General features: G+C 38.4%; 4 protein-coding genes and 1 long non-coding RNA gene across 13 annotated transcripts; 3 read left to right on the plus strand and 2 right to left on the minus strand.

Moving 5' to 3' along the window:
• Window positions 1-3,358: 3,358 nt before the first annotated feature.
• LOC148698727 (uncharacterized) lies at window positions 3,359-4,700 on the plus strand. The gene is made up of 2 exons (XR_015957369.1): window positions 3,359-4,251; window positions 4,334-4,700. It is a non-coding gene; the product is annotated as an uncharacterized LOC148698727 (long non-coding RNA).
• A 3,504-nt stretch (window positions 4,701-8,204) lies between these two features.
• Window positions 8,205-15,244, minus strand: LOC137747579 (disease resistance protein Roq1). Of its 6 annotated transcripts, XR_015957363.1 has the most exons (7): window positions 14,843-15,126; window positions 13,185-13,865; window positions 11,931-13,023; window positions 11,389-11,655; window positions 9,795-11,299; window positions 9,351-9,526; window positions 8,205-8,871 (listed from the first exon to the last, which is right to left on the minus strand). XR_015957363.1 is itself a non-coding variant. In XM_068487710.2 (6 exons), the coding sequence occupies exons 3-6, from the start codon at window positions 13,844-13,846 to the stop codon at window positions 9,971-9,973; spliced, it is 3,351 nt and encodes a 1,116-aa protein (XP_068343811.2). In that variant the 5' UTR covers window positions 13,847-13,865; window positions 14,441-14,461; window positions 14,843-15,244; the 3' UTR covers window positions 8,229-9,970. The 6 variants fall into 6 exon arrangements, 3 of the variants coding, with proteins under 3 accessions (XP_068343811.2, XP_088543092.1, XP_068343810.2); XR_015957361.1 differs by having other exon boundaries at window positions 8,205-9,526; XR_015957360.1 differs by having other exon boundaries at window positions 8,229-8,871; window positions 9,351-11,299.
• A 45-nt stretch (window positions 15,245-15,289) lies between these two features.
• On the plus strand, window positions 15,290-18,624 carry LOC148698728 (uncharacterized). Of its 3 annotated transcripts, none has more exons than XR_015957366.1 (5): window positions 15,290-16,610; window positions 16,735-16,913; window positions 17,223-17,303; window positions 17,616-17,741; window positions 17,924-18,624. XR_015957366.1 is itself a non-coding variant. In XM_088686995.1 (5 exons), the coding sequence occupies exons 2-5, from the start codon at window positions 16,545-16,547 to the stop codon at window positions 17,662-17,664; spliced, it is 375 nt and encodes a 124-aa protein (XP_088543121.1). In that variant the 5' UTR covers window positions 15,290-16,077; window positions 16,537-16,544; the 3' UTR covers window positions 17,665-17,872. The 3 variants fall into 3 exon arrangements, 2 of the variants coding, with proteins under 2 accessions (XP_088543121.1, XP_088543116.1); XM_088686995.1 differs by lacking the exon at window positions 17,924-18,624 and having other exon boundaries at window positions 15,290-16,077; window positions 16,537-16,610; window positions 17,616-17,872; XM_088686990.1 differs by lacking the exon at window positions 17,924-18,624 and having other exon boundaries at window positions 17,616-17,872.
• Window positions 17,855-18,592, minus strand: LOC137747580 (uncharacterized). Its single transcript, XM_068487711.2, has one exon. The coding sequence runs from the start codon at window positions 18,590-18,592 to the stop codon at window positions 18,044-18,046; it is 549 nt and encodes a 182-aa protein (XP_068343812.1). The 3' UTR covers window positions 17,855-18,043.
• Window positions 18,625-19,894: 1,270 nt separating the features above from the next.
• On the plus strand, window positions 19,895-23,282 carry LOC137747245 (RNA demethylase ALKBH9B). 2 transcript variants are annotated; one of them, XR_011069933.2, is made up of 7 exons: window positions 19,996-20,302; window positions 20,480-21,037; window positions 21,559-21,644; window positions 21,819-22,129; window positions 22,283-22,354; window positions 22,457-22,877; window positions 23,009-23,282. XR_011069933.2 is itself a non-coding variant. In XM_068487316.2 (6 exons), exons 1-6 carry the CDS (start codon window positions 20,119-20,121, stop codon window positions 22,809-22,811), a joined length of 1,566 nt encoding a protein of 521 aa, XP_068343417.2. In that variant the 5' UTR covers window positions 19,895-20,118; the 3' UTR covers window positions 22,812-23,282. The 2 variants fall into 2 exon arrangements, 1 of the variants encoding a protein (XP_068343417.2); XM_068487316.2 differs by having other exon boundaries at window positions 19,895-20,302; window positions 22,457-23,282.
• Window positions 23,283-24,328: the final 1,046 nt, after the last annotated feature.

Here is a 24,328-nt window from a genome sequence, read left to right on the forward strand (position 1 = left end):
GCCTCTGCCACGTATGTGAATTGACTCTCTTTTATTTATTTTTTTTAATTTGTAATGTATTTTTGTTCAATAACTATATTATTTATTGTTTCTTTTTAATTATACATATTTTAGTTATTGTTTTGTCACATCCCGGCCGGGATGGATCATTTCTCAAGTCCGCTCCATCACCGTAGCACGATATTGTCCGCTTTAGGCTTACTATTTCCTCACGGTTTTGTTTTTAGGAACTCACGAGCAACTTCCCAGTGGGTCACCCATCATGGGATTGCTCTAGCCCCTTTCTCGCTTAACTTCAGAGTTCCTACGGAACCCGAAGCCAGTGAGCTCCCAAAAGGCCTCGCGCTAGGTAGGGATGAGAATATACATATAAGGATCACTCCCCTGGGCAATGTGGGATGTCACATGTTTCTTATAGATTTTCAAAACAAAAAAAAAATTGGATCTGCTCCGGACCTTAGTGTTCAGATCCTAAGGATCAACTAATCTAGGCTGTACAAAGTGAATTCAATGGTCTCCATTAACTCATTTTTCTAGCCCACCACACACAAATCAACAGCTCTGATTTCTTTTACACATAAAATCATCACCTAGATGGATTGATCCTTATCCGAACACTAAGGTCCGGAACGGATCCAATTCCAAAAAAATGAACTTATAAGGGAAGGGGAAATACAATTTACTTAGGTATTATGAAAGCTTCACTTTTTTATAAATTGGGTAGTGTTATTCACACACTCCATTCTCAATATTCGGCAATCAAATGAAATTAAAAAATATCAATGTCCAAAAATTCTAAAAAGTACATAGAAGGTAAAAAATGAAGGTGTGAACAACACTTTTCTATATATACAGATAACAAATATAAACTTGAATTTTTCGTTTGTAATGAAAAATGTCACATTTGAAAAAAAAAATTAATACAACAGATATGGGCGAGAAGGAATTGAATCTATTATTCGCTTACAATGATAAATGTTGTTCCCTTCATGCAAGCGATGCTAAAAGAGGACGAATCGAACTTATGACCTTAGGGCTTTTTTTTTTTTTTTTTTTTGTTATAACTCAATAGTAGGGTTCAAAATCTCACCAAGGTGAGGGAGTCTGAATAAATATCATGTGATTCAAATATTCTTACCACTTGAGCTACAAACTTATTTTTTATGATAAAATAGACAAGGCACATCAGTATAATTAGCATTATGAATAAAATTTGTTGACTAATTATGTAATTTAGCGTGATTCCTCACTTTCAATATCAATGTATAACTATAAATAAGTTCTAAAAATTATGTTAGGTTTAGGTTTAAGTGGTCCTTGACTTCTGACTTTTGAGCAACAAGCTTCAAAACTACGTTAGGTTTTTTTTTTTTTTTTTTTTTGGAACAAGTTCGTTTCCATTACATAGTATTTGTCGACAACAGTAGGTTGAGATAATGTGTTTCTAACTAGTTGTATATTTTTTTCGTGTCGTTTTCTCTCATCACGTAAATAATAATTAAAATTGTCTAAAGATCTGGAAAAAGACGAGTGGAGCTTAATATGCTTATATAGAATCCGAATTTTTTTGTGAGGATCTTGGGAATCTGTGAATCATATCCGTTTATTGTATATTATGCGGTCAGAATTTTTTTTAAATACTTTTATTTAAACTTAAATACAAACAATACCTGTCAAAAACTTATCGCAAGATGCACGATGAAAAGACACGATTTACGAATCTCTATGATCTCACCAAAAGGATCTGAAGAGGATCTTGTTGGGTTTATATATACCGCATAAATCATTTTCTCTAAATATTACAACTTATTAAACAAAAGTTCTTCAACAGTCGCACAATCCCCATGAGTTATATCTTTTGGAACTGTCGTGGACTTGGGTCGGACACGGTGGTTCATGCCTTTTATGGGCTTATCAGGAAATATTAGCCCGTTATGATTTTTCTAGCAGAAACGAAGATGAATGATAATAGAGTGGATGGCGTTCGGAGAAGAATGGGGTACCCGTCTGGCTTCAATGTTTCTCTTATTGGTAAGTCTGGTGGTTTGACTCTCTGGTGGGATATACACTTAAAAGTTGTTATCGAGTTATTTTCAAAGAACCTTGTAGATGCACATGTGCGAACGGTTGGGGCATCCACCTGGATGCGAGTGACAGGAATATATGGTACGGCCCATAGATCAGAGAAAGCCGAGTTTTGGCAATGGCTGCAGCACCAATTACGACCTACCTCTATTCATTGGCTTTGTAGTGGTGATTTCAATGAATTTCTTTGGGAATCGGAGAAAACAGGGGGCTCGCCTGTTTTGTATAATATGCCTCAGTATTTAGCTGACTTTATGTACTCAGCGAAGCTAGTTGATCTTAGTTTCAACGGTCTTTCCTTTACTTGGCGTGGAACTCGGAATGGTGATCTAGTGGAATAGCGGTTAGATAGTGGACTTATCAATCAGATATGGCAAGATTCTTGGCCAGATACAGTGGTCACTCATGGAACGTTGTTGGGTTCCGATCACTGCCCGTTAATTATTCAAAGTGAGTACCTAGTAGGGAGGAAATTATTTCGATTTCAAGCTTTTTGGGCAAAAGATGAGACTTGTAAACAGGTGGTGACCAAGTGTTAGGAGCATCCGTGTGGTGGCAATGCTTTGGTGAGATGGCAAAATCGTCTTGCCAATTGTAGATCTCAACTCATCCACTGGAATCGGCGTACATTTAAGAGACGGGAACTGAATATCACGGCCCTTATGTCAAAACTTACTAAGCTACAACAGAATTGGAGTGCCCATATTGATGAGATTACGGAAACAACCAAATTGGTGGATCGGTTGTTGGTCCAAGAGGAAAGTTTTTGGCATCAACGTTCCCGAGTGAAATGGCTAAGGGAAGGAGATGTTAATACCAAGTTCTTCCATCAATCTACTTTGCACCGCCGGAGGAGTAATCATGTGCTAAAACTGAAAAACGGAGAATGGTACGTGGGAGGAGAGGCCGCATAAAGTAAAAGGGCTTATTGATGATTATTTTATATCGCTTTTTACCTCTACGAGGTGTAGGGAGTAGGGAACCATTTTGGAGTATGTTCCTCCTTTAGTCACTGACAGTATGAACATGTCCTTGTTGGCTTCAATATCTGATGACGAAATTCATGAGCCTGTGATGCAAATGGGTAGTCTCCAGGCTCCGAGACCCGACGGCTTTTAAGGTATATTTTATCATTCCTTTTGGGAGGCTCTTAAGACGGAGGTTCGTGCCCTCATCCATCTGTTGGAGTCGGGTGAGGTTATCTTTAGCCGAATTAATGCAACTCACTTACTGCTAATTCATAAGACCATCTCCAATGATGGATTATAACCTAAGTTTTCCCTTCTTTTCCCCGCCAAAATCCACTCCAACCCAAAACCTAAACCAAACCTAAAACTTAAAACTTAAAATGAACTCAAATACCGGTCACAAATTTAGCCCACAAATTGAAGTGGGACCCACAGATGAGAGTGAAAAGTGGGTTGTGAAGCCCACACCCCAAAACCCAATCTCCCTTACGTGCATAAGCAGTGCAGCTGAAGGCCCACCCACGTGGGTTGTCCCATCAGCTGTCATTTTTACTGTAGCCCAACGACTACTTTTCTTCATCCAACGGCTCCATTTAAATGGGCCGTTGGTTAATCCAACGGTCCAGGTTCAAATTATTTTTTTTAAGTTTTATATTTATATATTTATTGAATCCAACGGCTTAGATCGAATATAATCAAATCTAATGGTAAAAAAAAAAGATCTAACGGTCCAAATTTAAATCCAACAGCTAAAATAATTTAAAAAAAATTATTTCACTTAAAATTCAACCAAAAACTCTATAAATACCTATGTATTTGTTCAAACATCCACACAAAACTCACTTTTCTCCTACAATTCTTCCAATTCTTCTTTCTACCATTTCTTCTCATTTCCAAAATTTTTGAGATTGCAAAAGAGCATCTTAGAGGTCGCAATTGGACATTTGACGAAGATACTGCTTTATGTTTGGCATGAATTTCTGTTAGCGAAGATGGTGTCGTCGGCACCAATCAAAATAGAAAGGTTTTGTGGGGTAAAATCGTTGATAAGTTCCATGAAAACTCCAACGCCGGTCGAAGGGAAGTTGATGGTGTTTATGATCGGTGGAAGATTATCAACAAAGCGTGCACTTTGTGGAAAGGAAGCTTGGAGAGAGCCATGGTTGACATGCCTAGTGGAAGGGGCGCCTCAGAAATTGTGAGTTTCTTTGTTGATATTTTAGTTGTCATGTACATAATAGTATTTTGCAACTAATTGTTTTTATGTATTTGTTGCATAGGGTGACAAAGCAATGACAATTTACAAGACAAGAACTACACCAAAAAATCAAGCTTTTAAGTTGCATCATGCTTGAAACATCCTCAAGGATTGTCCGAGGTGGGGAACAGATGCGAATCAACAATGTGGAAGATTATTTCATAATGAAGTTCCACCCCCAAATGATGTCAATGAAGGTGTGAATTTTGCCGACAATGAAGGTGTCGACCAAATGAGCCCAACTTCTTCTTTTCCAAGGCCCCCAGGTAGAGATAAGAAAAAGGAAGTAAAGAGAAAAAGAAAGTCCCAATATCCGATACGTGCACAATTTGCTAGTGAAATGGCAAGAATGAACGAAAACCAGTGCCGTCGGCAAGAAGAATCGACCCAAATGTTTTTGGCCATGAAGGAAGAAGGGGATAAGGAGCAAGAAAGGTACGAAACTAATTTGATAATGGAGAATCTCGACAAATACACTCCAGAGAGGAAGAAATACTTACGTGGTAAACAAAAAGAAATTTTACGAAGGAATGCCACAAAGAGTATATTTCAAGATGATGATTCATCTCAAGACTATCACCCAAGTCCATCACCAAGTCAAGATGATGGATATCATTATTAAATTTATGTAGTCTATGAGTTTTCGATTGTATTAAGTTTATGTGGTTTATTAATTGTCTTTTTTTTTTCTTTTTTTTTTCCTTTTTTTTTTTTTTTAAGTTTATGTGGTTTCTCATGATTTTCATGTATTGATTTAGTGATTTTTCAAAATTTATCGGAATTTAAATATTTTTAGGTTAAAATATTCATAAAATTAATTTAAGATAGTCTACATAATTTTTTTTTTTAAGTTAATTTAAAAAAAAAAATTTAAAAAAAAATAGCCTTAATTCATTCTTTGATAATCTGGGGCTAAAATTTTAGGCCAGAATGGTTGGAGTAGAAAAACTGTTTCTGGGCAAAAACCTAAATTTTCTGGGCTAAATATTTTTAGGTTTTAGGTCACCATTGGAGATGGTCTAAGGTTCCTAATCCGGAGATGGTCTCCTATTTCAGACCAATTAGCCTCCGTAACTTTTCTTATAAGATCTTAGCGAAGGTTTTGGCTAATCGATTGAAGCTGCTGCTACCAACTCTCATCTCTCTTATGCAAAATGCATTTGTTGGGGGTTGCCAAATTTATGATAATGTTGGAATTTCTCATGAACTATTTCATTTTCTCAAACTTTGGAAAACTTATCCTAGATTTAAGCTCTGCATCAAGTTGGATATGCATAAGGCAAATGATCGAGAGGAATGGGATTTCCTTGATGCAGTTATGGCAAAGTTGGGGTTTCATGCTAGATGGCAGCATCTGATTATGACGTGTGTGTGTGCTTGGTTACTTTTTTTATGCTTCTTAATGGACAACTAGGCCGTTGGTTCGTTCTGTCACAAGATCTATAACAAGGGGATCCTTTATCTCCTTATTTAGTTCTATTGGTTAATGATGCTTTTTCCAGGATGCTTTATTCAGTGGTGGACCAGAAACAATTGGAAGGAGTGCAAATGAACCCGTATGGCTCAGTAATATCTCATATTTTCTTTGCGGATGACACACTTATCTTCTTGAGGGCAACTTGGCATACTCTCTTCTTAATCAATATTGTACAGCTTCGGGTCAGGGTGTTAATCTGCAAAAGTCTTGTATGTTCTTTGGGGCTAACACGCCAGCCACTGTGGTGTCGAAGTTAGGTCAAGTTCTTAATATGCCAACAGTTTCTGATCCGAGCACTTATCTAGGCGTTCTTGCTTTATAGGGCTGATCAAAGCGGCAAGGTCTTACTTATGTTAAAGGCCGGATTTTACAGAAATTACTAGGATGGAGGCAACGTACTATTTCTCTAGCAGGCAAGGAGGTATTAATCAAAGTTATGGCCCAAGCGATACCTATTTATCCTATGGCTTTATTTAAGTTCCCGGTTGCAGTCTCTAATGACTTAGATTCTCTAATCTCTAGCTTTTGGTGGGGACAAGGTGCAATTGAAAGGAAAATTCATTGGGTCTCTAAAATACTTTGGGCATCTCGAAGCAGGAAGGGGGTATGGGGTTTTGGAACTTTAGTGATTTTAATGATGCCTTACTTGCTAAATAGTGTTGACGGTTGATTTATTACCCTCATTTTCTTTGGGCTCAGGTCCTCAAAGCTCGATATTTTCCGCATTGTTTTTTCCTTCACGCTAAGCGGGGGAGTTAGGCTTCTTGGGTGTGGCATAGTCTTTTAGTTGGTCGAGATCTCTTAATGAAACAGGCACATTGACAAATCATGAATGGGACTTCTGTTCCTTTATGGGTGGATAAATGGCTACCCTCTCTTCCGTTGGGTCATATGTGTGTGTGGGATCTTAGCTTCTTTCACCCTTTTTTTGTCGTATGAGGAAATGACTGCTATTTTGGCTACTCCTCTTGGAGATCCTCGTTGTGATGACTGTTTAGTTTGGCCTTCCACCAAAAATGGATTATATGTTGTTAATTCTGGGCATTACTTGGCGCGATCTCTACATGACCCTCAGGTTGATCCTCGGCCCTCTTCTTCACATTCTCCATCTCGGCAGGTTTGGCATATTATTTGGAAATTGCGTACTCCTCTAAAACTTTGACACTTTATGTGGAGACTAGCTCACTGCGCTATGGTTACAATGAAGAACTTATTTAAAAGGAAATGTGCTCCATCACCACAATGTCCGATCTGTAATTCTGAACTAGAATCTGTGGAACATCTTCTCTTCTTATGTCCTTGGGTGGAACCTATTTGGTTTGGAAGTGTTCTTAACTTTCGAATTGATCGTTCTCGCATTTCTTCCTGGCTTTAGTGGTTCCCAACTATTGCGAATGCGCAATTTGGGTCGAATGTGGAACATTGCTTTTTCCTTGCTCATGTTGCTTTTACTTGTTGGCATATTTGGAAAGCTAGATGCCAATTTCTATATAATCAATCTCCAATCAACCCTTCTCAAGTCATTTTTACCATTTCTACCTCGGCTTCTGTGTTTTTGCATGTTAATGCTCATCAGTCTATTTCTATCCCGGCTCTCTCAGGTGTGGCGGCCCCGATGGTTGTTTGGTCACCCCCCACATCTCCCTTCCTCAAGGTTAATATGGATGCCAGCTTGTCTTCATCAACACGAACTGGTTTTGTCTGAGTTGTGGTTTGTGGACCCCATGGTCTCTTTGTTGCTGCGGCACGGTATGCCATTTTCCCTCCCAATGCTACTACTGCAGAGGCTTTGGCTATGATGCGAGGCTGTGAACTTGCTTCTGCGTTGGGGCATCCTCATGTAATTCTTAAATCCGACTCAAATGACACGATTTCATTTTATCACATTCGTTGGATGTTGGCAGATGTGAGGCTTTTCCCACCTTATCTCGGGTTAAACAGTATGGGGAAGCTTTCCACAACTGTCGCTGGTCTTGGATTCCAAGATCAGCCAACCAATCGGCGGATTTCTGGCGTCACCACGTAATACGGAGATGTGCAATTGAGTTTGGGTCATCCGACCTCCATCTTTGTTGGTTCATGTTCTGAGTAGAGATGGTTTGCCTTGTCCCCCTTTATCTTCCTGAGTAGTTCATGGGGTGACACTTGAATTTGGTTCCAGTGTCTTTCTTTTATCCCATTTGCTACTTTGTTTGTGTTGCTTTTGTTGTTGGCCTCGAGTTAGGCTTTCTTTGTATCTCTCTAGCTTTTATGCCCTGGAATGCTAGCTTCCGGTTTTCTCCCAAAAAAAAAAAAAAAAAAAAAAAACCAAAAGTTAACTTCTTAGTTGACAAATGGCACATTGCTCATCATGAGTGAAAAGTGATGGCCCTTGAAACCTACATGTTAACTTGGTAGTTGCATAATCATTTGAAAATAACAGAAGAACAAAACCCTACAATTTCAAACCAAAAGTCTGCTTATATTACAAGGAGAACAACATAAAAAATAAAAAATAAAAGATATTGTACGAGTGCAAACCTAACGTAACCAAGCTGGTTGGCCAACGCAGTGTGCTCACCTTCTGCACCCAAGTTTGAATCCCTTACCCTAGTTTAGACTACATTAAAATATCGCTCAAACTTATACAATCAAATCTACATGCTACATATTATACAAAAACACGGCTTGCCATAAGTGTAGTAGAAAGAGACGACTGCTTAAGGTGGCTTAAGGCCTCGCATCGAGAAGGCCCCATAAAAAGCTTATGTGTATATTAGAAAGTCTTGCCTACTGGAGAAGTGGTAACTAAGCCTGAGATGAGCCACAATAAGGGCACTATTGTATGTGATGGGTTCACCTTGTATTGGATTGTTCCTGGAATCAATGTAGGTCTTATTCATGAAAGAGCCACAAACTAACGCACCAACAGCTACACTTAGGTTCGGATTGGGAGAGTCAAGCCACTTAAACTTGTCGCTCCAGCCAGTTTTTGCATCAACTGGAATTGAAACTTCCATGTGGTGAACATATTGAGGGTACCTGCTTTCGTACCCTACAAGGTAGCTCATCCTCATAGGGTTTTTGCCTGGCACATAATCCGCCTATAGTTTGCAATTAGGTCAGTTTGGTGAAACCATACAAGAAAAATCAGCTTATGAAGATCGTCGGGCTTGTAGGATTTCCCAACACCATACAGCATTTCAGTTTTAGATTACGCGTGTAGTCACTATAGAGAATGGCTAGAAATGCTGAAGCCACAACACTTTGTAGACTGTTCCGTTCTATCACCCAAACAGACCGCCTAATGAATTGTCCCGATTCATGATCTAGCCGCCCCTAGTTATTCTAACAAGGTACTAACATAATACTAAGAGTGATGTTCCTCCCTTCTTATATCACAAGACCAACACTTTTCGTTGCTAGACTGTGAATCTAGATGACAAATTTAGGCAATGACAAACCTAACAAATTGTCTCGATTCACAATCTAACAACCTAAGCATCGTGGTCTATTCAAGATTAGAGTTAACACCATGTCAACGGAGATTTGAAGTACATATTAAGCTAAAAATGTAACTAACCTCCACAAAAAGCACATTTGGAGAAGGATGTTCATTGATAAGGTAACCAATGATCCGCTTAAAGTAGTCATGGGCATGATCCATTTGCTTCATAGCTTTCATTTGGTCTCCATATTCAAGAATTGCCCAGGACAAGACAGTTGCAGTGAAAGCCAAGGGAAACCCAAACTTACAAGCTGCAACAACAAGAAAATACCACAACATCATAACATGCTTGGTTTACAACATACAAATCAAATCAAGGGCCTTTAGAGATTGTTCCTGTCAAAATAAGCGTTTTTGCTAAAAGTGTTTTTTATGACTCAAAAGCGCTTGTAAGTTTTTCCGGTAAACATGCAAAAACGCATTTATTGATGTCAAAATAACACTTTTAGTCTTTTTCAGAAGCAGTCTAAAAAAAACCGCAAAAACAAGAAACGGATAATAAGGGGTGTCGAATGCAACCGGGGGGTCAGCATGGCAGGTGGAAAGACGTGGCCGGAGAATGATGCCGTTACGAGCGTCAGCAGGCGTGGCTTGTCCGTTGTTTTGAAAGAACAGCTAGAGAGATTGAGTTCCTCGAGATATTTCAACTTACAAATGCTCTTTGGGATACTTGAAAGCCTTTTGCAACCTTGTAGTTAAAGTCTTTTTAGCGCAGGGAGAAACTCAATTGATGAGTGTAGCTCTTTAATTGTTGTTCCAATTAAATTTAAGGACTTCAAATGTTTCATTGGCTCCAAGATCTCTGGAAAGTTTTCAAGTTCAGAGCTACAGAGGAGATTGAGTTCCTCAAGATATTTCAACTTACAAATGCTCTTTGGGATACTTGAAAGCCTTTTGCAACCTTGTAGTTCAAGTCTTTTTAGCGCAGGGAGAAACTCAACTGATGAGTGTAGCTCTTTAATTGCTGTTCCACTTAAATTTAAGGACTTCAAATGTTTCATTGGCTCCAAGATCTCTGGAAAGTTTTCAAGTTCAGAGCTACGAGAGAGATTGAGTTCCTCAAGATATTTCAACTTACAAATGCTTTTTGGAATACTTGAAAGCCTTTTGCAACCTTGTAGTTCAAGTCTTTTTAGCGCAGGGAGAAACTTAATTGATGAGTGTAGCTCTTTAATCGCTGTTCCACTTAAATTTAAGGACTTCAAATGTTTCATTGGCTCCAAGATCTCTGGGAAGTTTTCAAGTTCAGAGATGTTGAAGAGATTAAGCTCTGGGAAGTTTCCAAGTTTAAAGCTGCTGGAGAGATTAAGTTCCTCGAGATATTTCAACTTACAAATGCTCTTTGGGATACTTGAAAGCCTTCTGCAACATTGTAGTTCAAGTCTTTTTAGCGCAGGGAGAAACTCAATTGATGAGTGTAGCTCTTTAATCGCTGTTCCACTTAAATTTAAGGACTTCAAATGTTTCATTGGCTTCAAGATCTCTGGGAAGTTTTCAAGTTCAGAGCTATTGGAGAGATTGAGTTCCTCAAGATATTTCAACTCATAAATGTTGGCCGGTAAACTCACTAGTTTCTTGCAACCAACCAACGATAATTTACTTATATCCCTAGGAAGCTCAGAAAACTCACCAAGAGATATGCAGCCATCTAGATTAAAACAACCAGAGACTTTCAGCTTACACCTGTTGCTTGGAAGTTTCTCAAGGTATTTACAACCAGTAATATCCAAGTGAGAAATATTTTCGTTAGACCAAACTGATTCAGGCAACTCCTTTATACCACTGTTATGTAAATCTAAGTATTTAATATTTCTTGGCATCTCTAGAAGATACTCGAGGCTGGTGCAGCCTCCAACATCAAGATGAGTAAGCTTGTCAAGATGTTGAAAAGACCAAGGAATTTCAACCAAACTTGTACAGCCAAAGAGATCTATGCTCACAACTTTTAGACTCCCAGAGAGATTTGGAAGTTCAGTTAGATTCCAAGAGTGCTTCAGATCGATCACTTCTAAGTTCACTAGTATCTGCAGCAAATTAAATAGAAATATGAAGAATTAAAATATAATTTCTACACTTCATTTAATACAAGAATTAAAATAGGCACATAATATACCTGGTCTTCTTTACAAAGCTTCTTAACATTGCTATATCGCATATGAAGCTCAACTAGATTTTCAGGAGAAAATTTTGACGGCAAAGATTCCAGTGGATAACTAGGCCAGTAAAGATAACGAAGAGAATCGGGAAGGTCTAGAGAAGCAACAAAACTATCCACAATTAGCACTTTTAGGTTAGACATCACTTTGAGGTTTGCTCTATTCAATGGTCGCTTTTTAATCTTTGACCAATCAAACGCTATGGCTTGAACAGTTGGAGCTTCCTGAAAATAAGAACAAAGTTTGTAATGCTGTACAAGGGTATCCTCCTCTAGTTGTCTAAAAAAATAAAAACATTTGTTCCTATTCCAAAGACTTCCAACACAATAACCATCCAATCAAATTATTATTATTATTATTATTTTTTTTTTCTTTTTTTTTTTAAGAATCTGACTTCTTTATTATAAATGAGTTTTACTTTGTTATGTCATCATCTAAAGTTCGTTATTTGTTTTTCTAGAATAAGAAAAGAAAAAAATTGAACGCATTTGGCTCTTACCTTGTTACTCTTCAATACACGATATATATCCTCATCATTGAACAACCTATTCCGTTTTCCAGGATCGTCAATGCATTGTTCCTGAACAATTGTTCTTCCCATTTCTTCAAGCAGATCATGCATCTCTATAATTTCCCATCTTGATGTTAACTTAATTGATATGAGAGACATATCAACGAGAACTTTGATTCCAGCCGCTGCAAAGCGTCCACGGATAGCTAACCTTTTCCTTACCTCTTTCACTTCATTCCCTTTATGAAAACATGCTATATCCAAAAATATCTCCTTCTCGTTTCTTCCCAATCCATCAAAACTTAGTCTCAACACTCTCTGGAGCCTTTCATATGGAAATTCTTTCAGTTTGTCCAATTCATCTTCCCAGTCTGCTTTGCTATTGCAATTGAAGAACAAGGACCCCAGAAGTTTAAGAGCTAAAGGAACGCCTCCCGCGTAATCCACCGCCTTTTCTGCCAACGCCTTATAACTTGTTCTAGGAGTACTGTTATTCTTGAAAGCACGCAAACAGAAGAGTTGAAGAGCGTCATTCTGTTTTAATCCCTTAACCTCATAGATCTTACCCTCTTTATTAAGTGTTCTCCTATCTCGACTTGTGATAATGATTCTACTTCCAATGCCATACCGAAGACCTTCGCCAGCTAAACGTTCCAGTTGTATTGAATCACTCACATCATCAAGAACGATGAGGACCTTTGTACGCCTGAGCCTATCTCGAACAAAAGTTGATCCCATGGATAGAATTTCTTCCTTTAATATCTCTTTAAGAAGTGTTTTTTCCAATTGTTCTAGCCCATCATTTTGTTCTCTCTCTCTAACATTTCTAAGAAAACAACAGGCTTCAAATTTAGAAGAGAGTCTGTTAAATACAGCTTCAGCAAGGGTGGTCTTGCCAATACCACCCATTCCCCAAATACCAACACTGATGCAAGCGTCTTGTGAATGAATGGCCAATAGCTCTTCAATTTGCTGAATGCGGCTTTCAATTCCAACCAGGCCCTCTAAATCACATGATGATTCACAAATCAATTTGGTCCAAATACAATCAACAACATTCTTAATTAGATCTGCTTCCGTCCTGGCATATACATATATATATATATATATGTATGTATGATTATGTAGAAAAAGGCAATAGTTAGTCTTAAATATGCTTTACCAAATTTTAGCACAAATCGAACTGTCACAAGTTTAAAGAAAATTTATAACTTTAGACAAGTTAAAGAATGAGTTAGTTACCCGGATTTGTTTGAATGATCAAACCCAGAAAGATTGGCTGCAGTCGTCAAAGCATCCCTCCACTTGTGCACCTTGTCGATACTGTTATCGAAACGTTTTTCAAGTTGAGCAAATGCATCTGCATAACTCCCGTGTTGTTTTCGTATATCAGATGGATTGATGTCGTAGAATACGGGTATAACCAGGCCTTCTCTGTTGTTGCATTTGAGTATATGCACAAGCTCATCCAAACACCATGTGGAAGAAGCATAGTTTTGTGAGAAAATAATCACCGAAATGGTGGATTTCTCGATTGCTTCTAGAAGGGCAGGTCTGATTTCTTCTCCTCTCTGAAGTCTGTTATCGATGTAGGTTTCAATTTTCTTCTGAAGTAAGGCAGCATGAAGATGGCTGGTAATACCAAGGCGGGTGTCCTCACCTCTGAAACTGATAAACACATCATACTTTTCTCGACGTGGGGGGTTATCAGCATCAGCATCATCAACAACAGCAGTAGAATCAGCAGCAGAATCAGGTACAACAGAATCAGCTACATCAGAATCAGCCGCAGGAGACGAAGAAGAAAATGATCTGCAACACATGTACAACAGAGTCCCGATGGCGATGACGATGATGTTGAAAACTTGAATGAAGCCAATCAACTCCATCTCCGTATTAGGCATGTGCACAAAGTTACAAACGCTTCAAGAGGACAAAAATTGAAAATTTAGAGAGACAAGGATTAGTCACTTTCACATACTTAAAAATTATTTGATAATTGATAATGCTAAACTAACCAACGCTTTCACAAAGTTACAAACGCTTCATGGAGGACAAAACATATTTGTCGAAATGGTTTGTATGGTTTTTATACAAACAATATTGGTGGAGGGGAATTAGACCTCAAACTCTGTCCTCAAATGTAATTCATGTTTATGAAGAAACATAGCGGGTGCAATTAACTGAACTGAGGTGTCATACAAAATTAACTTGAACAATATTTAAGTAGTCACTAGTAAGTATTTTATGTACTCACTCATGACACGTGTTTTATGTTTTAAAAGCCCAAGAAAAATTAATGACATGTACATTATATTATACAAAAATAAAACATGTGTTAATTTATCATTGGACAAAATTAAGACGTGAGTACTCATTACACAAATATTGTCCTAATAATTATATTTTGCTTTCACAGTTTCCTAATTATGTTACAAAATGCATGTCGAATGACTACATGTCCACTAGGACGAAGAAGCAGTAGCAATATCCATTACCTTGAATTGGCTTTTGGCTACCTGCACAAAGTTTCAAAGGCTCAAAAATCAACGAGCGAGAGATGAACGAAGGTGGAAAATGGGGCACATGATACCCACATTTTTTTTTTTTTTTTTTTTTAAAACTATAATTTAAAGAAAGATATTCATATATTTGCAATCTCAATATGAACAATGTCATCTCAGCATGTAAAGGAAGACAATTGATGAAGATGCGAACAAAACAAAGTGACATCCGGTGACAGGTCACCAGCGAAGAAATTAACAGCAGACATAATAAAACTTAATTAGCAAATTAAATGCCAGCATAACATAACACCTAAACTTATTAATTAAAAAGAAATGACAAAAAATATAGAAAGAGCCTTAAACAGTATCAGTAAACATTAAACACTGACTAACCTCTGGCAAGTTACCAATTTGACAATGGCTTGTTTGTTTTCTCCACCTTCAAAACAAGAAAACTTCACCTTCAAAATAATAAATCCAAAACAATTACTTTTTTGTATCATCAGCAGGAGCGGCAGCGGATGACGACGAAGAAGAAGAAGAAGAAGAAGAAGGCATATCCATAACCTCTAGTTTTCAGATCCAGGAGTAGTAGTTGCAGAGAGATTAATTGTGAATAGAGAGAAAGAGAGACTGGTTCAAAATTACGGAGGATACAATAAAGCGAGAGAAGGAGAATAGTTTAGAATTAAGGAGGATCTAATGAAACAGAAAAGAGAGAGGAGAAGTGGGAGACTAGCTCAGATTTTACTTGAATTGGCTTTTGACTAGATGCACAAAGTTCCAAAGGATCTATGAGAAAGAGATGACCAGTTACAAAAGCATAAAAAGGGGTGAACCCGGATCCCTATAAATCTGAGCCTAAGGATCCAACGATCTGAACCGTTCAAATTTGATCCAACGGCTATAAATAAATATTCTTCTAAAGTTATAATAATTGTAGTCATTGGATCGAACTTCAACGGTTTAGATCTTTGGATTCTTAAGCTTATATTATTAGGATCCGGAGAGGATCCGGGTTCAAAAAGGGCACATGGGATGAGGCCCCTTTACGCGCTTTGCCCACTCGGTTTTGAATTTTCCTTGATTAGTATGTCACCAATTTCTTTCAAGAAATTTCCAAACAATTTCCTGAGAGAAAAACTGCTTGGAAATTGTTTGGAAATTTCTTGAAAAAAATTGGTGACATACTAATCAAGGAAAATTCAAAACCGAGTGCGCAAAGTCAATGATCTGGACCAAAGAAATTTCTTTGAAGAAATTTCCAAACAATTTCCAAGTAGTTTTGATTGAGAACTTTTCTAGAATTTTCAAAAGAAGATATGTCAATTCCACACTACAAAATCATAAAGGAATGAGAATATTGTTCACCAATGAAAATTGAACAAGATTTCAATTTCAAAACAAAAGTAACTTTTGTTCTTAAAACTAAAACTAAGAACCACATATGCACACCAAAATCACAAACCTTATTTTCCAGACATAGAGGTCAAAATCTAAATGAAGTCTACCTTCTCAAGGTGTAATTCTTCACATGGTATTGCACCCTCCCTAATCGTTTGCACATGGTACACCGCAATGCCTGCCAACCATTGCAGGTTCCACAGTTCCTGCACTTCAAGACTGCAGTTAAGAAATCATTCAACTTCAATACACTATGAACCTAGTAATGTCATCAAGTACACCGAGAAAAAAATTCACAGCTCAGATTGTTGTTTTTTTTTTTTTTTGCACCTAATTTGGCAGCTTAGAGAGCAACCATCAACAGTGCCATGATTTTGAAAATTTACACATAAAACGTTCTAAATTGTTGTGTGCAAATTACTTCTGAATGATAGAGAATAGTGCCTAGCATAACAAAAGTATACCGCAAAATAATAGAAGGGCAACACCTTTACACACTAATACATATAATTTTCATTTTCTATATAGTTTAGCATGTTTTTTGTTAGATGATTGAGCTACACACACACACCTACGCATATGTACACGGATATGCTGCAGTTATGTTGTTTTATTATTACGCAACTGGTACCGTAGATTGTAAATAATGCTCACTTTTTTACGTCCTCATTTTTCGTATAAAGCTCTTGGAATGAAGCGATTAGCATCCGAAGAGCTTGTTCATGACTGGGATAACAAGAGACTGAACGTAGGACGTGTAAGGATGATCTATCTATTCTATGGAATTCTATATTATAAGTTTATAAGATTGTTACATACAGTATCCTTTGCTTTCTTCTCCTCCTCCTAGTTGTTTCCTTGTTCTTTTCACTAAATTGCAGACAGTTGGGCAGCAGCAATCCTATCCTGGGTTTGAGCGAGTGGTAGGGACCAGTGGTAACCTCGCAACTGGACCTTACGCTCCTTATCATCCCAATATAAGCTCAGGCATGGCTCTGAATTTGCAAGTGCCCATGCCATTCACACAGCAAGCAATGACACCTGCACTCCTTGGAAAAGGGTAAGTTCGGAATCAGCTTTTCCTTTTACATATGCATACTTAGGTACCACATTCGGTTGGTTAGATAACTATTTTTGGTCTTTGAGTCTTTGTTCTGATATGCATATTAGATCTTACAGATTTGTGTTTATTTAACTGTTTTCAGTGTGCTTCCACTCCTTTTTAAACGTGGATAATATCCCTAATTCCGCATACGGCCCTGATAAATGTCAATTATGAAGAGCCTATATTTTTAGCATAAATTCAGCTTATTGTGAGGTTAGCTTCTTTGATAAGGACTTTCTTACTTATAGTTTATTGACTTCGCAGAGCAAAGCAATGGCGTGATGGGGATTGGATGTGCACAAATTGCAACAATCATAATTATGCATCTCGATTGAACTGCAGTAGGTTAGTGTATACACTAAGCATTGATTCCTCTTTTGCTTAACATTCATTACTTCATCCTTTTCCTCGGGTTTAATCCGAACTTAGCACAGTAAACTGTTTTCCAGTATGGCATGGAATATATCCTGATAGAGCAGTGAACCTCTTTCTCAATATGTACCGATAGAACAATAGTTTCAAATCTGTGTATCAATTATTTTTCCAGAACTGCAATTAACGAGTGTACTTTCTGTTGCTTCAAGTTGAGACGCGTAAATGATCTGTGCATTATACATCGTAACTTGCTCTGAATGTTGGAACCTTTGTTATCTGCAGGTGCAAGACTGAAAGAGATGCGACCGCTCAGCCGGTCAATGCCATGTAGCCATTCAAATTCATGAAGTTGCATGCTTAGTGCTCATTCAAGTTTTGATTTAGCCTTTCATTTTGTACTATATTGAGGTGAAAATGAACCTTTTGCATTAAGCGGCTCGTTATCTCACATTATTCAGATAGCCTATCAATATTTCAATGTTAATAATTGCTCTCCAAGAATGTAATTTACAGCTCCATGGTTTCGTCTCACAGAGAAAGCTATGTGTATACTTTATTGATCGAGTAATATTACAGAGTCTCCGATGCAGGTGAACGCTTTTAACCAGTTGAGCTACAAAGCCTATGCAAACGATAAAGATTTGGTATGCAGTCATCGAAATCAAAACGAGAAGTAGAAAATCTCTTGGAGAAGAGAGTGACTGAATCAATCAGGAACCCTTGAGGATGGAAGTGGGAGAGAGAGGAGGTGCATCCAACTGGTAAAGATTAAGAGCCGGTCCAACAAACCTGAACAGAATCCAAGCCCCAATCACTATGTAAATTGAAGCATAAGCAAACTTGTTTAACCAAAACAAAGCACCCTTCTCCCCCACATAAAGCTCCCATGCCTTCTCCCCCAAGCTCATATCTTCCCACTTCTTTGGAGCGTCACTAGCTTGAGCCTTCATGACCCGTCCGCCGTCCCCCTCATTGCCCTCCTCTCGCTGCTGCTTCGTCCGCCTTCTCGACCTCTTTTTGAACCGCACTCCAGTGGGGTCCGGTGCTGCCACGCTGTTGCCGTCAGTGTCCGGAATGCTAGTGCTGCCACCACCATCACTGCCGGTGGTGTTGTAAACTAGTGTGCTGATCCTGAGAGGCCGCGGACGGGTGGCGGGTGAGAAGATATGGTTCAGTTTTGTTGGAGAAGGTTTTGAGTGGGCGAGGTGGGTTGGGGAGGCTGGTGTTGAGCTGAGTAGGTGGAGGAGTTTGGCCTCCATTGCTGAGGAAGTTTGGTGTTGCAGCCGAGTGATTGAGTGAGTGGTTGGATTTTGGTTTTATCACTTTATCTTTTCGTTGTTTTTTTTTTTCCACTACGAAAGAGGCCAGTCTGATTAAGAAAAGTGTGGTTGGGCTTCAACTTTAAGTGGGCCTTAACAAATTTTCAATTTACTTGTAATCAAACTCAAACTTCACCAAAAACTAAGGGCACGTTCCTTAACGTTTTTCAAAACAGTTTTTCCTTTTTTTGACGCAAAAATGGGTGAAAATGCATTTAGTAGATAGATAATTTTGTGAAAATATACTTTCAGACACAAAAAACAATATTTAGCTTGAATTATGTAGAACATCAAATTGATGTTTCTTTTGTTTTTCAAAATAATATAAAATAAAATGTACATTAGAAAATAAATGAGTTTTAATAAAAAAATTAAAAAAAAAAATCATGTATGCTAACACTACCATCACCAAGGCTACCACCACCATCACCATCACATTTTCCATCGTCTCACCATCACCACCACTATGACCATCATCTTTGACACCACCATCGTCGCTACTATCATATCCTCAATTGCCATCACCCTTGCCACCATGGCACGCCCCCCTCCCTCATCTCACCTTCGCCACAACTGACATTACCGCCACCCTCTCAGCATGACCTCCACATGTACCTTTGTTGCCATTATAACAGCCACCATATTATCCATTGTCGCATTATTGCAACCACCACCATTACCACCATCGTCACCACTACCACCACCACCACATGCTCCATCCCATTACCCTCACCATATCCACCACCACCTCCACCATCTCTTGTCACCATCATCCCTAGCATCTAAACTACCATTTTCACAACCATCCCTATTCACTGAACTTCGTGTTTATAATCGGAACCGTTCATATTATAAATCACTCTGTAAATACCATTTTTATAAAATAAAATAAAAATCAATTAACACAAAGATCATTTTGTCAACAAACTGTATAAAAATAGAAGAGCGTATTCAATAAAAGTATTACAAACCATCTATCATTTTGTTTCAGTTGATTTACTAAATTATTTTAGTTTTAATTGATTTTTTCACAGAAATTAACCTTACAGAATAATTTAAAATATAAACAATTTTGATTATAAATACGAAATTCTATAACTAAGCAACGCTATATTTAAAAAAAGAACCCTTCTTCAACCTTAAGGAGCCAAACTCATTCTCGTATCCCAATTAGGAACGAAATCATTGATTGGACTTGGACAAGTGGGCAAGCTTTTATTATAGCCCAACGCAAGATGTTGGACGAGGATCTAAAATTCCAAATCCTACCCGGATCCAACTCTCACCACCCCGCATAAATACCAAACTACCCCTCCTCTATCCCTATTATTACAAACCCCTCGCCGAAGGTTTTACAGTCACTAAAGTACGCTTTTGGCTACCCGCTCTTTAGCATCTCTCTTTTCCAAAGCAAAAACATCCACTCACCCAGTCAACAAGCCGGAGCAACCCAGCCCCACCAATCCATGACCGACAACACCACCGATAACAACCGGGTCGAACCGGTCGACCCGTTCCTCGTAGGGTATCAGCCCTCGGAGTTCCGAATCGCCTCGGAGTTTCTCACCACCTGGCTCTCCTTTCTCACCAGAGATCTTTGTCCACACTGCTCCGCCAAACTCGCCGATCGCGTCCGCTCTCTCGGCCCAGGTACGATTTTTTTTCACTTTCTGTTTGTTTCCTGGGAAAATATAGGGCTAGAAAGTATGTAGAAGTAAAAAGTTTCAGTCTTTATGTTGTCCTGTACACAGAAGAATTTTGAATGTTGAATTTTGAATTTGTGTTTTGGCATATCCTTAATGGGATTTTGTGATTTGGGAATTGAAGAACTTGGTGGGGATTCGAAACCCGTTAACCCGGATGAGAATTCGGGTGATTTGAATACGGAGAGCAAGGAATTGCAGGTGGGTAGTGATAATGATAATGGTGAGGATCATCATGATGATGACACAAAGTCACTAGGTAGTTGGGACGACGGAGATCAGGGGATATCGGAACCCGACCCAGAAGCTTCTAACAGTGGATTGGCCCCCTTATTAGACACTCCAAGCCCTCGAATGTCGTGGGCCGATATGGCACAGGAAGATGAGCTGGAAGAAGAGGAAGAGCATGAGTTTCCAAAGCGGGTGGTCAATGTGAACGAGGCGACTGGAAAGTTGAGGATTACGAAGTCTACATTGTCTAGGGAGCAGAGTGAACGCATTAGGTTCATGAATGTTAGGAGGAAGAAAGATTATATTTGTTTGGAGAGGATTAATGGGAAATTGGTTAACATTGTCGATGGGCTTGAGCTCCACACTGGTATCTTCAGTGCGGCGCAACAGAATAGGATTGTTGATTATGTTTATAAGCTTCAAGCGATGGGCAGGGATGGTTTATTAAAAGGTTAGTTCTTTGCTTTAAGAATGCCATTACAGTACTTGATCTTCCTGTTGATATTTCTTCTTGTTTTCGTACATGTTATATATGTTTGTAATGTTTCCAATAACATGTTTTCCCTATCTATGATGACTTGATACATAGGCCTTATTGGTAAACCTTCTTTACCTAGCTAAAATGTTAGTTGTGTGGAATGCACATAATGTCTTCGATTTTCTTTTATGAATTTACATCTATTTTGTTCCTCAAATTTTATTTATTTATTAATTTAGTTCGTTGTAAGATGCCAAAGAACTTTTTTCAGTGGTATGTATGTGCCAAATGTTAAGGTTCCCCCTCTCTTTTCACGACGAGTTGTAAGTTATCTTTTATGTATTTTTTTCTCTATACAGAAAATATGAAAGGTCTATTATTTAGCTCAAACTTGTTTCAGGATTTTCTAGTTGCATTTTATTATATTGATATAATTTAATTCTTATTAGGAAATGTATGATCTTTTTGGCTAACCTGTTCTGAAATTCTTGCAGCACGTACGTATACAGCACCTCAAAAGTGGATGAGGGGCAAGGGACGAGTAACCATTCAGTTCGGCTGTTGCTACAATTATGCAATGGTATGCCTTTTTGCTATGGCATTTATATTTAATTTCATTTTCTTACTTGACTAACATTTTGTAGAAATCAGTTACATTGTTATTCTAGTGGGTATAATTTCTGAACTTTGCTCAAAGGAACTATAAAGTGATACTGATTTTAATGTTGCATCTGTTGTGCTGTGTTGGTTGCAGGATAAGTATGGTAATCCACCTGGTATCCTACACGATGATGTTGTCGATCCCATACCAGAACTTTTCAAGGTGATCATTAGGAGGCTGGTAGAATGGCATGTGCTTCCCCCGACCTGTGTACCTGATAGTTGCATCGTCAATGTATACAATGAAGGGGACTATATACCTCCGCATATTGACAACCATGATTTTGTTCGACCTTTCTGTACCGTGTCCTTTCTTAGTGAGTGCAACATAGTTTTTGGATCAAACTTAAAGATCATTGGTCCTGGCGAGTTTGAAGGTTCATTTGCCATTCCCTTGCCAGTTGGGTAAGTATGCCATCCTGATTTGTGCCTGTGAATTTACTGCCCATGTTTAGACTCTACCTATTGTTTGCCATTACATTTTATTTATAGTTTTGATATATGCACCAACCTTTTCATGGATTCAAATATCTCAAGAGTCAGCATTTTCCCATGCAGGTCTGTTCTGGTTTTAAACGGAAAGGGGGCTGATGTAGCTAAGCATTGTGTGCCTCCAGTACCTACAAAACGGTAAGAGTTAAAAGTGTGCAATATAATTATTGTCTTTTTGTGGTTGCTTGTATTAATTATTTGTCTTCAGGATATTTACCTGTTTGTTATTGTATGTATTAGGATATCAATCACATTTAGAAGAATGGATGAAACCAAACGGCCGAATGGTTATGTTCCAGAACCTGATCTACAAGATCTTCAACCACTATCCTTTGAAGAGGACAAGAAAACTAGATTAAATTCACCTAGGAGCCAACGTCGGATGAGGAGGCAGCCAATTAGGGGATCTGCTGACAGACGTGAGTTCCACTCAGAAATTAGGGGATCTGCCGACAGACGTGAGTTCCACTCAGAAATTGGGGGATCTGCCGACAGACATGAGTTCCACTCAGAGCCCCGAGAGTCAAGTTGGAGTCGACGTGGATCTGGAAATAGGTGGAACCGGGGAAGGGTCAACTTGAATTTTGAGAGCTAGTTGACGATGGCTAACTTCTTTGCCAGTACAAGTGTTGCAGCTGGCCCCTTTCAACCTTTCGTCAAGGTTCTTACATTTAATTTCCTAAAGAGATAAAAGATATCGTTTGGATTTGTATCTTTCTACATCTACTTTAGGCATGTCAACTGTGCTTTGGTTTCTTCTTTTACAAGAGCAATATGCATGTTTGAGTATAGATGGAAGTTCAGAGGATACGGCGAAGGTGGTGGACATAAATGCAACTAGCTGGAATGCCACCACAGTTTTATTGGTATTATTTTTCTATAGCTTATAAGGCATATGCCCCATAACTAGATTATCACTTCGCGCTATCGGCTTTGTGAGTTTAAAACATATGGATGAGTTGTACTATATAGTTGATGAACCAACTTAAAGCTGGTTGTTTGTAGCATATTGTTGCTTATGTACCCCAGCAATTGATTGCAATCTATTGAGTGTGCTATTGTTTGATGATCGGAGATATCAGTTGTTCTTTCCTCGGTTTTATGTTTATGAAACTGAGTTTTTTACGCATGCTCAAGTGTCTTGTGTTTGAACGTCTAAAATTTCTGGCCGGTTTGAGCCATATATTTTCATTGTTGAGATGAGAATGAAATGTAGATTGGTAATTGGTACTTGTTGGAATAAGAACACAGTATCGTTGTTGATTTTGAGCTCGAATGTTATTCCATATTCTTTACTTTTCCCTTCTCTTTTCGTTACAGACGCAGTTACAGTTTCTGGGAATTTTCTGCTTCTCTTTTGTACCTTCAATTCCTTTGCTTTTTGACTCCTAAAAAGAATGCCTTTATTCTTATTTCGTACTCCCTTGGGCCATGGCCTTGGGCTGCCTGACTGGACTGGCCATGGTTTGGGATCAGGGTTCCATGGCCATGATTTCGGGTTCGCTTCTTGAACCTAACCAGGGCCATGTTTTCGGGTTCACTTAATGGGATCGTAAGTGAACTGACCCGGATTTACAGCCGGGTTCTATCGGGATTGTAAGTGAACCGACTAAGATTTACAACCGGGTTCTATCGTAGATCCACAGCTATAGATTAGACCAGAAAACAATCTCTCCTTAAATTTTAGGATGGCCAGAAAAAAGCTTTTAATTCTCACTTATAAGAAACAAATCTTGCGAACATGGTATTCTGTGTATTGATCACATCATAGATAATCCATCGGAATAGGAGCTTCTCATCTCTATCACAGTGTGGTGCAAACAGTTTTAGGAGCCGTTATTAACATTCTAAAAAAGAGGGTGAATCCTAGCTCAACCAAAAGGTTGCTCATTTGTGACTTAAAGGTCACAAGTTACAGTTGTAGAAACATCTTTGCAACGAAAAAGTAAGACTACATACGAAAAACATTTCCCTTGATCCTCACAAAGTTGGAAGCCTTGTTGGTTTGGTATCGCCATTTGTTTTTATTAACATGCTAAAATAGTCCTTTTGCAATCCTTCCTAGCAAAGGGAGGAGTTATGACTAATTTGAACTGTTAATAACAATTTTCA

The sequence above is a fragment of the Pyrus communis genome, chromosome 2, assembly GCF_041283825.1.
Source record: "Pyrus communis isolate YQ-2024b chromosome 2, ASM4128382v1, whole genome shotgun sequence".
Classification (NCBI taxonomy): Eukaryota; Viridiplantae; Streptophyta; class Magnoliopsida; order Rosales; family Rosaceae; genus Pyrus; species Pyrus communis.